This window comes from Elaeis guineensis, chromosome 6 (genome assembly GCF_000442705.2).
Source record: "Elaeis guineensis isolate ETL-2024a chromosome 6, EG11, whole genome shotgun sequence".
In the NCBI taxonomy this organism is placed as follows: Eukaryota; Viridiplantae; Streptophyta; class Magnoliopsida; order Arecales; family Arecaceae; genus Elaeis; species Elaeis guineensis.
The window spans coordinates 10,412,409-10,428,704 of NC_025998.2; the positions used below are offsets into that span (position 1 = coordinate 10,412,409).

Below are 16,296 nucleotides of genomic sequence, written 5' to 3' on the forward strand. Positions count from 1 at the left end.
TGTAAACATATCTATATTGCTCCATTCTTTTTTCTTTTTCTTTTCCTTTTTTTCTTTTTTTTTTTTTGTAATCCACCTTTGCATATGTTGCTCCATGCTTGAATCAGTTCCGCTGCATGAAATCCGGAGAGGGAATGGAGAACGAGGTGGAAAGCAAAGAAATTATTGGCGAGAATCATTCCTTCCCACTCATATAGAACAAGAATCATGGGACATGTCGACTAAGGAATTCTTGCATATTGTGTAATTATTTAAATTTTTTATTATTGATAAAAATTATGCGGTCCAAAAATTATAGAGCATTATATTGACCAAAAGATTCTCGCATGTTATGTTATAATTCAAAAACTCTTATTTACGAGAATCTATTGTATGCACAAAAGTCTTGGAGCATCCAGTTGTTAAGAATTTTGGCTCGGTCCTACGTACAGTAAGATGTAAAAGATAGCAAGAGGAAGAAAAAAAGAATAACAAATAGCATGCACATAAGAACATAGGGATTATGTAGTTCGGAGTCTCTTGCTCTTACATCTACGACTGTACAAAAAATTTTTATTATATAATCAGCGAGTTTACAAGAATACAAAAAATGAAGAAGCAATTCTCTCTCACACGTCTTTTCTTCTACACAGCATAGCAACTGACTCTCATATATTTGATGCCCAATAATTATCTATTTATATTACGGATTAGAGTTAACAATTGATAAGAATGTTTCCAGATTTGTCTTCTATTTCAACGAGACTTGGAAGGAGAATTACAGCTATCAATAGTGTGTACCATCTCCCATTATTCAGTGGGGTTCCATCTTATAGATCCCTCCAACAAGAGGGTGCTGCCTCCTTGACCCCCATCCACTGACTGTACAGTGGGACTCACGACTACCAACCATAGTGCATAAATAAAATTTGGGTCAAAAAGATGGATCAGATTCCACGAACCCAATACAAATTGATTTAAAATTTTTTATATATTTTATAATTATTCAAAAATATTTTTTTATATTATACATTAGGTGTATCTTGTTTACAGACTTATCTAACGTTGATCCTATGTACTATAAATCTGTGAATGAATTTTATACGATCTTTTACCTCAAATATCCAGGTCAAATCCATCGAAAATAGATGAGATGGTGTACATCCAATAATGCACCGTCCACGACGGTGCTTTTGATACACCATAGAGGATCCGAACCTATGCGTAAAATACAATGAACTTAAAAAAAGTACATTATATTTTTATATTTTTATTATTTTAAATTATTTAAATATTTTTAAAATTTATCTATTTTTATTTTTTATGATATTTATTTATACTGTTCAAATATTTTTAGAATTTATTTATTTTTATTTTTTTAATATTTTAACATGCATATTAAGCGCGTGAGATTATTTAGTTTTTGATGGACAGCTTAAAACATGTACGGCACTCCATGGTACTTTTTAAGTACCGCATGAGATCCCATCCCCCCCGTGCCACCCAAGTTCGGACCACCTTCCAGCTCCCCAGTTCCAATCCCCTCTTCATCGTTTTCCGTCAACTTCCAAACCCAACGCCCCCTTCTCCGCAACACCGACCACAAACCCCACCCTCCTCTCCCTATAAATTCTCTGTCACCTTCCCTCTCCCATTCCAAACTTGGTCTCATAATTCATATCCGCTATAGAAGTCGAGGAATGGATCGCCGGTACCGTTCTTGCTTCGACGAGTCGGTCCGAGAGCAGGACGCGGACCTGCACGAGCTGCTCGAGGCCATGCAAAGCGAGAGAAGGGAGAACGAGGCGGAGCTGAGGGAGTTGGTGGAGAAGACCATGAGGCACCACGAGGAGTACGCCGAGAAGCGGTGGGCGCTGGCGAGGGAGGACGGCCCCACCTTCTGCTCCCCTCCGTGGTGCTCCTCCTTCGAGAACTCCTTCTTCTGGCTCGGCGGCGGTCCCCCCACCCTCTCCATCCGCTTCCTCTACGCCCTTTCCAGCCACGAACTCGAGGCCCACCTCGACGACATCCTCGCCTCCGCCAGCAGCGGCGACGCGTTGCCCGGGGGGCTGGTGGTGCTTTCCGCAGCCCAGCTGGCCCTTGTCAACGACGTCCACTCATGGACTCTGAAGGAAGAGAACAAGCTGTCCGCCAGGTTGGCGACCTTGCAGGAGGACGTGGCGGACAGCACGCTGCTGCCCATTGTGAGGAGGGGGCCGGACGGCAGCGGCGGACGCGGATGATGGAGGGAACGGGGAGCTGGAGGCGGCGATGGAGGAGTTCGCGGAGGCGATGGCGAGGATGGTGGAGGAGGCGGACAGGGTAAGGTTGTCGACGACGAGGAAGCTGATCACGGAGATACTGACACCGTTGCAGGCGGCGGAGCTGCTGCTGGCGGCCGGGGAAGCGGCTCGACCTCTTCATCCGCGAGTGGGGCCAGCGGAACGACCCCCACCACCATCAACGAGGCTAAGTTGACCAGATCCTCGTGTAGTAGTACTACGGTTACGTACGGTACAATCTACTTTCCTTCTTTGCTGCCGCTATTCTTTTCAGTATTCTGTATCAAGTTTCCGGAGCTCACAAAGTCATTCTCGATGGCAGCTGTCCTTAGAGTATCGTCTCCTATGGCGTTCAAGCATCTTCTTTGTTCTTGGTCTTTGCTTCGTTTACTTCACTAGTCTTCGTTTACGTCCTCTAATGTTCTGTTACTGGATATAGTGCAAACTTCTTTCAGTGCTGCTGTGCTGCCTGCTGAGGAGTTATTGTCACCGTTCATGGTCAAATATTTATCCACCTGCCCTAAAGCTGCTGGAGTTTTTTCCTGCCTTACAAAATGGACAGCCTCATCACTTCCGTTGTATCTTACGTTGTATTACTCTGCTTCTGTTGTGATCTTCTTCTTTCCTACTGTTTGTATGGTTTCAATGGGCCATAGTTGTAAGACTTTTGTTGTATGAGTTACGTTGTGTTTTGTTGGGGGCCATTGTTCTTTTGGTTTCCCAGCCTCTTATTTTGTACTTCTTGTTTTGCTTTCTCATTAACATAGCAGCTGTGTCAACCAAAAAAAAAAAAAAAGAAGAAGAAAAAAAGCTTCTTTTTTTTATTCCATATACTATGTATGTGTTATCATACTATATCCCATAGGCTACTGAAATTCTCTGTTTCTTTTTTGCTTTCATATTGGGTTCTAAACTTCCAGCTAGAAATTTTTAAGAGTTTGTGTTATATCTTTTGCACAAAAGAATGATTGATCTTTCTTCACCACCTCAACCATGCATGTTGTATGGTTCTCAAAACACTCCACATTTGTACAGATCTCAAAGTAGTTATTATGCACCTAACAGTTGATGTTGTGAAAAAAAGCTGAATTATTCTTTCATGTGAAAGACGCAATCTGTACCTGGATTATGTCTTTGATGATGCAAGTAAAGAATAGTGGGTATTACTTAGATTTAGCGGCTGAATGGTTACCTTGGTTGCAATGTTTTGTTTTATTTGACGTGTTGATGACCACGGTGATTCTGATCAACGTGATCAGTTGTGTTCTATAGGGCTAAGATATACCTAGTGAAGTTTAGGAATGCGGACCACAGAATTTGAGTGTCTATTATCTAGTTATCTGATTCCATATGTGCACGATCATGCTCATCACACATGATTAATTGTCATTATAAGCAGATGAAAGTACTAGCATAAGTTGAAAATAGGGCCATGATTAAAAGTTGTTTGCACACAATTTGAGTCTTAATTAAAACTAATGTTCTATTAATCCTAATATGCATCCAATAACTTGCAGTGCATTAGGATGAACCAAAGATCTCGGTTTATCTTGACTCATGAGATGGAGGAATGAGGAATTTTAAAACCCACAAGGTACATGAATATCATAAACAATCTGTCTGACGATGATTAAAATACTATTGATATAGTGGAAATATATATGATTATAAGATCTTAACATAATTAATTCTTAATATCTTATCAGCTGTCATCTCAGTTTATGTTAGCTTCTATGAGCCAGATGGTAAGAGTTTAAATCATATAACTAAATTTTCTGCATGCACAATGCATTCTGATACAGGCTGGGCTGAAGTTAGGTTGGGCGAGAATTAACTGGAGCATTTCTGAGAACTGGAGTATTGATAGAAGAGGAAGGGGCTGTAGTTCTGCACACCGGAAGAAAAAAAAGGAAGACAGAAGTTTCCAAAACTTTTACCTGCAATTGACTTGGAGAGAGGTTCATTTCCTGTGACAGTCTTATTAAGGATTTCTTGAGTCTAGGATTTCCTTCTCTATCTAATCACACAATTACATCATTTGATCGATTAATAACCAGGCCAAATTGCATCGGGAAGGAGAAACTTTATTTCAATTGCCAGATCGAACAAGATTAGCAACTAATTATTCATGGAATAAATTATCAAACCTTGTTCCTGAGATTTATATTTATTACACTTACATCCGATCAAATTCACCGTAACTAGGTATCCATCCACGCCATTTACAATTGTATTTTGCTACGTCCTAGTTAGTAATGTTATCGTCATAATTTGTTCTTCCTCCTCTTGGCAGTTATCAATAGTCAATACCTACTATCCTTCCACATTTTTGAAGATATGGGGATCCTTTGTGGTGCAATTTTTGCACCGTAATTCTGTGCCATTATGGATGTCTACCACATCATCCATCTCAAAAACGAATGGCTTTCCACTACAATATGTCATGTATCATTCAGTAATGCTTGTCTCCAAGCAAGAATGAATAAGAGTTGGTCCACTCCAAATATACTCTAGATCTTTATGAATATAGGTCTAGTTCAGTCTCATTTTGCTGGTTGAATTGGTCTAATTCACAAATCCTATTAGATTTTGGATCTTAAGAGTTTGTTTGGATATTTAGACCCAAAATTTCATAGGAAGTTTGAACTAATATAATTACTTAATGAGCCTGTATTAGATTTTATTTTTATAAATATCCAAAGAACTATTGCAGTGGGCCGATCCGAATCCCATAGAGAGAAGAAAAGACTTTAAGAATTTAAGCCAATCCACTGAAATAGTTCGCTGGATATTTTTAAAGCAGATTGAGTTAGACCTCATTTAGATGGTTGCATTATCTCGAACCCATGATTTTTATAGGATTTGGTCCCGGTCATCCAAACAGACCCTACGAATTTATCATAAGAAGAAAATATGTTAGGCATTTAATCATGGAGAAGCTTTCCTTTCAATCTTAAACAAGATTAGTATTCTTATTAAAAGTCCAAAAAATGTTCACTTTAGTATCATGTGGCTGTCTGGTAATAAAAAGGAAGGAAAAAATGCCCAACAAAGGGACACCTGACTGGACCACATCTCTTAGCGGACAGGGCTAGGGATGCACATGTGCCAAACTATGAATCAAATTTTAGGTTTGACAAGGATCGATTTATCAACCAACCTTCACTCAGCATTGAAAAATTTTTATGCACCGCATGGATGATTGGCTCAAGCCGGACGCGCATAAAAAAAAAATTCACTAGCCCCATCATGACCAATCACCGCATGCAGTGCGAACGGATTTTTTCTCGAATATTCTCTCCACTTTAGAAAATTGCCTATCAGTCAAAGTTCTCACATATTGGCCATCAAATTCTTTTTAGTAAAATAAGAATAACTGTATTTTTTATAGTCAAGTGTTATCATATCAATTGATATCTTAGAAAATAACAATTTTATATGTATCTCATAGGTGAGGGTGTCCATCGTAGGCATAAGTTGATGTCTTAGTTGAGATGAAAATGTTGGACGTGCCTTAGGTGGGACCTAGATATACCTCAGTAGATGGTTAGGATTTGACTAATAAGAAGAGGGCGAACAGTATTTGCTTACTACTAGGCAACTTTAGACAATCAAGCTTGCATCACTCTTTTGTTGTCTCCCCTTTGGATATCGTTAGCAGAAATGTTCTTGACCTACTTGTCTTTTGGCAAGACTTTGGATCTAGGTGAGCAAGGCTAACGCCCTAGGGTTGGTGACATGTGGAATTATTCTCTCAATCCCATTCAAATGCATTTGGTGCACTCAACTCTTTATTTTTTTGGGTAAAAAAGAGGAGCTATCGCTTAAATATTAAAAGCCAAAGGATACAAATGTTTGAAAGGTGCACTCAACTCTTTAAGCGGATGCTCCGGTTTGTGGTAGAAAGTTTAATATCAGTATGCTTGTTTGACAAAATCCAACTTTACTGCACTCACTCACTCGGAGGAAGAATTAATCAACCTTGGAAGGGATACGTGGCAAACCAAACTTATCTTGACATGTATGTTTGGCTTATATATATATATATATATATATTGAATTTGAATTTTAGGTAGTGCATCCCCAATTATTGGGATTTAGATAATTATAATATAGATGGTGCTTCATCGCTTTCTTTTAAAAAAATATATATACTCAAGTTAAATTAGGATCCAATAAGAAAAAGTTATGTAGCTTAAATCAATTATCAAAGTAGATTTCTATTAACTTTCATGTTGTGTAGCATAAATAGCTGATTGTTTGCATTAACTTAATCTTTCTTCAACTGTGTGCTAAGATATGGAATTGTTAGTAATGCATGTAGACCTAGGTCTAATCTAGGTATATAGACCAAAGTAATTGGGTGTTGACCCAAGGACAAACATACAGAATCTTTTAGGTCAAGTGTGGGCCCTCCAAAAAACACTAATCTGACCTTGATCTGACCCAATCCAGTTAGATATATGAAGCAGGCCTAACTTGGATTCAGACCCGATAGTTAACTCGGCAAGTAGTGTTTACTTTTGTCCCTGTACCCCTTATATTTTTTTACAAATCTTGCTAAATACATCTTGTGCATAAGATATTAGTGGATAATTTAAAAAACTGAATGAAATTGAGCTTTCTAAATAATAATATTTGCCTGAGACTCTCAGAGTGGATCTTAATCCAACCTGGTCTCGTATCTAAGCATATATTTGATCCAATTCAACCATTTTTTTTTTTTTCCATTTTCTATTCATCTGGACCCCAATCCAAACTCTTGGATAGATGGTGTTTGACTTAAAATATGGAACCACGCCCCAACAGGCCCAAAATGAGATAGGGAGGTAATGGAATCTGGCCAAATCCACCAGCACCCTTACCGAGAACACAGGCCTCAAGAGGTTTTCTTTATTCTTTTATTTATTTATTTAATAGTGAAGATAGGTATTATAAATAAGAAGTTTGCAAGAATGTCAATTGAGTTATACCAATGATCGCACCCACTTGCTTATAAGGTTAGAAGGTGCTGTCATTTCGAAAGAGCTGTACATGAGGAGAATTATTTCTCCGCACCACATACACCCTATCATCATGGACACAACTAGTCATTTCCATATCCAACATGCATGACCACATGGTGCAAGCAATATGAGATAATCTTGGATAGGAGAGAGTGCTTGATGACAAATCCACATCCATTTGGAAGTTAGGGTGGGTGTTGTCATGACCCATACCACACCTAAGGGAGTGCTAGAGTCCAATTTGAGACAAAGGCGCACATGGAATAATTATTCCATGGTGAAAGGAAGAGATTGTAATAATGCTATATAAAAGCGCATATGAAATTATTCCAAGATATACAAGATGAAAGATTGATGCTATAAGAAATCTCAAGTCACATCCATTTCGGACATGGCTCATTTCTATTTGCTAAATTTTGATGGAACCTGGCCTAGCACACGAAGACCTATGAGCCCTTAGCTAGCACAAAGGCGACAATGTGCTATTATTGACTACATGCCTCTAGAGCTTGATAAGCCTTTTCCCTTCCCCTCGAGGCTTATAATGTATGTGAAGGGGTCTAGGGGGGCATCTTCTTCTTCCTTGCATCAAGTCACGATCTATTAAAATCAAATTTAAACTTTTTATTTACGTAGCCAGGCTTAGGAACATGGCCTGGCTTATGGGAGTGTGTGGGAGCAAACTGAAGAGGATTCTCAAAATTATTGGAAAATTTTCTAGAAGAAAAGACATGCCTCATCAAGGTTCAATAAGATTGTGAATTATTTTAGGGCAGAATTTACATTTAGATTATCAATATCCAACCCAAATATTTTGTTGGTCGAATAATTTTTTTTTGTAGTTTCTTAACAATATCACAGATTTGATTCTTGGACCTTCTTTGAGAATCCACAGGATTTGAATCTTGGATTTCCTCTGAGAACGTGGTCCTTAAGGAAGAGACATCAATCAATTGGCTATTGCCGAACAAGCTGGAACCCTCCACAACTGCTAGAAAATGATTAATCAACTAACAATTTTATGTAAGTTCAAATTTACATGCTTGACCGATGTAAGATTGGAAAACTTTAAAACTATTATTTGATGATCAAGGTAATCTCATGGATGCACTATAACTATAGCATTCTTGTATTTTCTATGAGGGAGAAGGTTTTGAAAATGTAGTTGGTTCATGATTAAAGTCAAAATCGGAATCGAAATAAATTAAAATGAGAATCAAAATCGTCGTATCTATCAATACATTTAGTTGATGATTAGAATAGAATTGAAATTTGAATGCATTTTGAATGATAGAAAAGAGTCAGGATTGTATTTTTGGAGGATCAAGATATTCTCCGCAATCAAGTAATTGAAATGAAAACCACTCGTTCTCATTTTCATTGCAAAGTTGAACTCCTCCCAACTAATGCCCTAACCGTAATTTGAGACATTTGTGTGTGTTGAGATAAATGTAGGCGGCATCCCGTTGGCTTGATCAACACCAAAATAGTCTTCCATGGTGGGCACAAATAGCATCCCTTTCTTCCACCTTGCTTCCGAAACGGCAATGGCCGGATCGCAGTGTTTGTTAGCCTAAATTTAGCGACGGAGTTAACTGATGACAGAGTATATCACCATCATAATTATATATCTATTCCATTAATAAACCTCAGATTAATCACCTCAATTAAATATTAATTACAATACAGATACGGTTCCCGTATCCTGTACAAACCCCCCTCCGCGTCCCCACTCCCTTCCCCTCTTCCCCGCAACCGAGAGCTAAAAAAAATAAATAATGAATAAAAAATAAAGAAAAAAAATAAGAGAGAGGGAAAAGCCATCCTCCCACGAAAGGGAGGGACAAAAAAGAGACCCCTTTTCTCTCTTCGAGAGAGAAAGAGAGAGAGATGGCGTCGCGGCGGAGAGCGATTCAATCGAGGAGATGGTCGTCGGTGTCGTCGGCGTCGTCGGAGTCGTCTGACGAGCTCTTCGTGGAGGCCAGGAGCTCGCCGCTGCGGGAGGGGGAGGAGGGGGAGGAGGAGGAGGCGGCGCCGCCGGCGGAGGGGCGGTGGGCGCGGATGCTGCCGGAGCTGCTGGGAGAGATCGTGAAGAGGGTGGAGGCCGGCGGCGAAAAGTGGCCGCTGCGGAAGGACGTGGTGTCCTGCGCCTGCGTCTGCCGGCGGTGGAGGGAGATCACCAGGGGGATCGTCCGATCCCCCCTGGAAAGCGGGCGGATCACCTTCCCTGCCTCCCTCAAACAGGTAAATCCGGGGTTTTTCGCCGATTTAATCTCTTTGTTTGCGTGATTTTTGTTCTTGATTTCTTTTTCCCCTAAATCTTTAAGGATTTGGGCGTGGATCTGGTGGAAGGTTGGGATCTTGGGGCTTGTTGTTGGGGGTTCTCTTCTTTTTTTTAAAAAAAAAAATTTCCATTTTGTGTGAGTTTTTTTTTTGATTCGGGTATCAATGCTTTTGATCTTCTTTTTAAGTTTTGTGGTTTATTTTTTATTTTCCATAAATTTATGTAATCGTGGAAGGTTAGGATTAATTGGATGTGAAATGTGAGGTTCAATGCAGCCAGGGCCGAGGGACTCACCAATCCAATGCTTTATCAAAAGGAACAAGAAGAATTCGACATTTTATTTATATCTCGGCTTGACACAAAGTAAGTACATATTTGTGTGAGTACGTATTTGTATATAATGTCTTCTCATGAGGGATTATTTCAAGATTTCTGCATCTATGTATAGCTGATGGTCAAAGAACATGCTTTTTTGCAGTGCCTAGTTGCGTATATAAAGCTTTATTTTTTTTATGTAATCGAATTTGGTTGGTGCTGGGACGTATTTATTAAGAAATTGAAATTTATTACGCAACATGATGGTTGCAGTGGTTGAGATACAGCTTTACCAGCATGTCCTTGAGAATTTTTCAACTTCCAGGGGGCAGTTGGATGCTTGACTACTTCATTTGTATTATATCCTTTACGTTTGTAGGAATTCTAACTTAAAGCCGTCAATTTAGGTTGCTGATATATTTGTAACTGCATGATGAATTGTGGTTCTGTAAAATGAATGTGAATGAGAACTTCAACTTCAACTCAGTTACGGATGCCCTCCTCAAAAATACCATTCTAACTGGCTCTCCTGTTCATCACAAGATATCACAATATGATCGCCAGCATCCAACTACCTCTTTATGTTTATATCAAAAAACAGTTTAGGTTGGTACTGGATCAAATGTTTGCCTTTTTGAATTGTATGGAGTCCTTTGCCTTGTGTTCTTGGATATTTACCATCACTTCAAATAACAATCTTAATACTTTGACACGTGACCTCTTTGGTTTATCTTCATCTTCATTGCTTGGCTCGTGGTGCATGTTACACTTGAAGCTCTCATGAACATTACTTAACAAATTCGGGACATTTATCTCTCTGCAAGTTGCTACCTTTTCTCAAAATGTTCTTTGTATACTTCCTCACTTGGGCTTGGCTCTTTCACATGCTTCAATCTTCTTCCTACTTATTGTATGCTAGTCAATCTAGCTTCCATAGATATTCATTTGACAGTTCCTTCTTTATGCTATTCTCGAAAATCAATATGCCATGGAAATAAACTCTCTCCTTCCCTTTGGGCCATGTGGAAAGAAAGGTGAACACACATATTTGGGTGTAATCAAGGGAATACTCTGTGTATTTTTCACAGGCTTGAGCTTTACATACTGGGACAACTGAGATCCTTTTGAGGGAAATGAGATGAGTTTTTGTTCGATTTGACCTTGCAGTACCGATTTCATTTGTTGTAGTTCTGGTTCTGCACTTTTTTTTTTTTTGGAGTTGTTGATGCCATTAGCCACATTTGTAATCTTTGATGGGGATAATTGCAACTTCTTTCATGGACTTGTTGCAACTTTTTTTGGCCTAGATTTCTCATCTTTCAAGACTATTGCTTCCCTCTGTGCTAATTATCTGTTTTCCTGGTTCAGTCTTTTTGTTCCCATAAGGTAATTTTAGTAGTTGGATAGTGGTATATATACTGATGTTTGTTGGCTTTTTCTATGCTAGATTTGGTTGATGTTTGCTGGTTCATCATGCATCTTACTTTTTGTTAAATTGACCTTGTTTTTGCACTAATTTTACTTATGTTGTTTGTTTCTTTCTTAAGAGGAGCTGATGCTTATTCTCTTTATAGTGCTTTGCTGGCTATTACTTGTGGCAAGTCACTTCCTTTCTTCTGACTTTCCTGTTTTTGGTTCCATTCCTGCCCATGCATATTAACGTAGGTCCTGTTAGGAGTGGCTCTGGATCTGTATTTGATGGTTCGAGAGAAGTTGCCAATTGATTTAAATTCAAATAGCCTGGTATAGCACACTGTAAGGTTTGTCATCTTGGCATTAATGGCCGCTAAAGATCTACATGTCTAAGCCATGTGTAGGGCTTGTTGACCATGCTGTTATGGCTAGTGATTTAGCTAGTACCAGCCTTGAAGTTATTTAACCAAAAGCCGGCCATGTATCTAGGTTGCATGCATGTCTATGTAAGAACATTGAAGTATGTTATTTTAGATTGGTTGCACATATGTGAAAATGGGGGAATGCAAAGTACATTATTTTTAATGGAGGATTTGGAGAATTAGTCCTTGCAATGAACATACAGGAAATGGGCTATCTATGGGCTTTGTACATTGGTGCATTTTTCTACAGGTCAATCTTTAAATGGAATTGGTTGCCATCAATGATTGGCAGTCAGAATATGCTTCTTATATAGGTGACATGGCATAATCTGTTGACTGGTTAGAACAGTGAAACCACAGATGGCTAACTCCTGTTCATGGAGTTGCAGAGTGGAGGACCTTATCCATGGCAATCTATGTTTCTTGGAGACCAATTTTAAGGCATCAATAAGCTTGGTATATCATGGACGATGGTCTGTGTGAATTTAATGGTGGGGCAATGTTGTTACGTGGTTTCTGAATTTTCTGAACTCTTCCCTATTCTATCATAGGGAGTTTTCTGAGGCTGAATTTGTGCATCTACACACATCTATACATGTAGTAAAAAGATTTTTAGGCATTTTATGGACCTGTAGTGTGTTGTTACATTGTGCCTAATGTTAATCTTGAATGATGGAAAAAAATCTCTTGCTTCTCTACCTATGTGATTGACTTTTCTGACTTTATTTATTTAACTCGGATGAATTTTGATCTTGATAGGAGGATTTTATATTGTCACATGTTCTAGGTTGAATGAGATTCACCATTTGTTCAAGGATTCTCTTTTTCCCTATGTCTAGTTTGCTGGTGCATCAACTTTTACAGTTCTTGGATTTGTGGCTTATTCAGTTCATTCTTGCAGCATTCATGGATAAAGGGAAGTTCTTATTGGCAGCTCGAAGATTTAGGAATGGTGCCCACACTGAATATATTATCTCTCTTGATGCGGATGACCTGTCCCAAGGAAGTAAGGCATATATGGGAAAGTTGAGGTGAGCCTCCAGCATTCTAATTTCTGCTTCTTTTATCAAGCAACATTTCCCTGATGCTTGGACAAGTTCTATTCTAGTTATCCTTCGGTGAAAAAATGGAACTATGTCCGTTTATGCTATCTATTTTACTGCTTTTAAAAATTAAACACTTCTTATGAGGTTCCCCCCTTCTGCTTAACTTCTTTCAACATGTATCTGATTTTTTTATATTTCTTGCAATCAGTATAAAATGTTTGCCTACATAATTAGATTGAGACGTGTGTACAGATTGCATGCGCAGAAACACAAAAATGTGTGCATCTTCTGCCTGGTAGAGATGTGTGCACTAACATAGCTGCTTGGTGTTCATTTATGTATGCATAGATTGAAACCTCTGGTGTATATCTTCTATTGCTTTGCTGGTTCCAAAGAGATGGATAGGATAAATATTTATTACATCTCTCCATGATACCTGCAGCATTTATTTATTTGATGTTAGCAGATCACCTTTTTTGTTGTTTTTTATGCTTTGCCATGGAAGTCACCCCATGTAGGGTGCGAAGTCTATTAGGTCCAACCACTCCTGCCATTTTAAAAAACATTGACTGCTTTGGGATATTATGCTAGAATTCTTGTTTTGTAAATATTTTGGATACCACTTGGGCACTTGAATCATTGTTCGCAGCTTTTGCTCATAAAGCAAAATTTTTCCTTGTGCTTATGAAATTGTCTTTGGTTGATTCCACTGAAGGCTGCTTGCGTCTGTCCAAATATATGCAGGTCAATAAGTTCACCCATATAAAATTGCTTAGATCTTAACTGAGACTAACAAATCATTAATTTCTATATCTCTATATATAATGCAAATGCTTGGGGTTGTGACTCCATCCCGAGGATCTGATTTTGTTTTTTAATGATACATCTGTTTTGTTTCTGGCAGAACCACCTCCAATTTGCCCTGAGCCATCAACTCTCCAATGGGCCTCATCCATTATAGTCCTGATGACTACATATTTTCTTAAAAGAAGAAAAGTGGTCATCTGAATTTAATTTTAAAATCAGTTTTCTCTCGTGCAAATGCATATGCTTGGTGCTGATCTACCAAAATGCTAACTCATACGCATTGGTTTTGCTGTATACTGCAAGTTATATAAAGTTTCATATCTTCATCTTTAAAATAGGAGACAAGTATCAACCTATTTATATACTCATCAAAGTTTATCTCATAATTTCTTTTATTTACTAGTTTTACGTGCAAATATTTGAACCCCAATGTTTGAATGCATCCTGAAGAATATGCTTTTTTGTACACCATCTATGAGTTCTTAATGCCTGTTTCAAATATCAGCTTTTGGACCCGTTTTACATGAAAAGAGAAGCCGCCAGCTTGTTTGAGTGCATGCTGAAGAAATTGCTTCTTTTCGAATAAGTGACTATAGCTATCTTAAAATATAAACCACACTTTTACATGCATGCCAATTTACCCTAGTTTAACCGAGCATGCTGACTCGATATGCTTTTTTCATAGATTTAACTTGTTGCTCATATGTTCCTTGCAGATCTGATTTCTTGGGGACAAAGTTTACAATCTATGACAGCCGGCCACCATATGATGGTGCAAAGGCAGCAAGCAGCCGAGCAAGCCGTCGTTTTGCCAGCAAGCAAATCAGCCCTCAGGTCTCATCAAGTAACTTTGAGGTTGGACAGGTTTCTTACAAATTCAACCTACTAAAATCAAGAGGACCTAGAAGGATGCACTGCACCCTGCAATGCCCCTCAACCCAAGAAATCGCAGAGGATGATTCTATGAAGTCAAAGGGACAGAACCCTGGGGGATCTGTAGTTCTAAGGAACAAAGCTCCTAGGTGGCATGAGCATCTGCAGTGCTGGTGCCTGAATTTTCATGGCCGGGTCACAGTAGCTTCGGTGAAAAATTTTCAGCTGGTGGCAATAACAGATCCCAGCCAGCCATGGGGGATCGGAGATGGGGATACCGTGCTACTTCAGTTTGGGAAGGTTGGTGACGACGTGTTTACCATGGACTACCGACAGCCACTTTCAGCATTCCAGGCATTTGCCATCTGCCTCACCAGCTTTGGTACAAAATTTGCCTGTGAATAAAACCCATCTAGATATATTATCCTGCACTATGTGATTGTGTTATTACTGTAGAGACTGAGACTTTTATTCCTTGATTGCTGGGATGGGGAGTTCTTGTTGGAGATTTATCCTGTTGTGCACCGGATACCACAGATAGCTGCGGAGGTTTTTTTTTATCTCTGAAGCAAATCGGATATTGCACATTTGGTAGCGTGGGAATGAGACCAAACCAATACCATGGTCTTTCTTCTAATTTTTAGTTGTGACATGTATTCGCTTATGCCACCAACCAGGGAAACTTAACAGTCTAGTTTTCTGATCAACTCAAAAAAGAGAGGCTCAAGCGGATGGATTGAACCGTGTGGGAGGTTGGTGAACTGGGCGGCTTAAGTGGATGGTTTGAGCTGTGGTTGGGGATTGATGAACTAGGCGAGGTAGGATTTGGTTGTTGGTTTAATGTCATCCTATGTTATCGGAGTTGGTCTCTTAAGGTCAATTATGATTGTATGTGTTTGTTCGTTATGCAAGAGAATAATCAAATATAAAGAAAATTCTTTTCTTTATTTGCTGGAAAATATGATTTTAATTTTAGGGTTTGTTCGGTTTCAACCATGTGGAAAATCTAGTTTTCTATTTGTTTGTGCTGACAGAAAATTGAAGGCATATCGGTGGATCATGTGATGGGAATTATGATCATCCTTTTGTCAAGGGCACAGATAAGGGGAATTGCCTCAAAACTGAACTAGGATTTACTTTGAGACCCAAGGTTTCCAAATCCCAGGACCGACAGCTTTTAATAGTTTAGGTAGAGAGACCAGAAAATTCCACCTTAGTGGATGGTAACAAACCCTAGATACTTTGCGCTCTCCGAGGTCACTCCAGGTATAGGACCTTGCAGAGGAACCAAATCAACCAACTACTTATAACTTGAAACCAGTTTATGTTACAATCTCAATTGGGATAACCAATTAGGAGTATCTGTTCCATTACAAAACATGTCCCACATGACTTAAATGTATATTCTACGAGAATTGTGGGTGCAGAGCACAAATAAAAATCAGGAGGATCCAACAGTATTTCTTCTTCGGCCTCTAGTACTCACCTTATGTTTAGCAAACTTTATTAAGCTAGCGTTCCAAAACCGACTCATGACACTGGTGAAACAACACAGAGTTAATAGTGATATTTATATGCCCAAAGCCTATTAATTAGGAAGTTCTTTTACAGAGATGTGAGATATCAATTTTCACAAGTTAAGAATTAGTCAGTCGGCTGGCGAAGGCAAGGATGTTAAAGCAACAATAGGTGCTTGTACAAACCCAAATAGCATTTGCGGTGTGCTCTTTTTTTCTGGTTACAAGGGGTGTGTTCTTTATATATAACAAAGATAATCAAATTAGTAATCCGGTTAGGAACCAGGTAAATTCATGTAGATTTAAGAAACGTTGTAGATTCCAGTTATAAATCCAAATCCACATTTATGTG

At 38.9% G+C, this 16,296-nt stretch overlaps 1 protein-coding gene and 1 pseudogene across 1 annotated transcript; both read left to right on the top strand.

The window, feature by feature from the left end:
- The first annotated feature begins 1,477 nt into the window (after positions 1-1,477).
- LOC105047415 (protein DOG1-like 3) lies at positions 1,478-3,053 on the top strand (annotated as a pseudogene).
- A 5,983-nt stretch (positions 3,054-9,036) lies between these two features.
- Positions 9,037-15,374, top strand: LOC105047383 (tubby-like F-box protein 1). Its single transcript, XM_010926297.4, has 4 exons — positions 9,037-9,511; positions 9,827-9,914; positions 12,603-12,732; positions 14,271-15,374. Exons 1-4 carry the CDS (start codon positions 9,158-9,160, stop codon positions 14,830-14,832), a joined length of 1,134 nt encoding a protein of 377 aa, XP_010924599.1. The 5' UTR covers positions 9,037-9,157; the 3' UTR covers positions 14,833-15,374.
- The last annotated feature ends 922 nt before the right edge of the window (positions 15,375-16,296 follow it).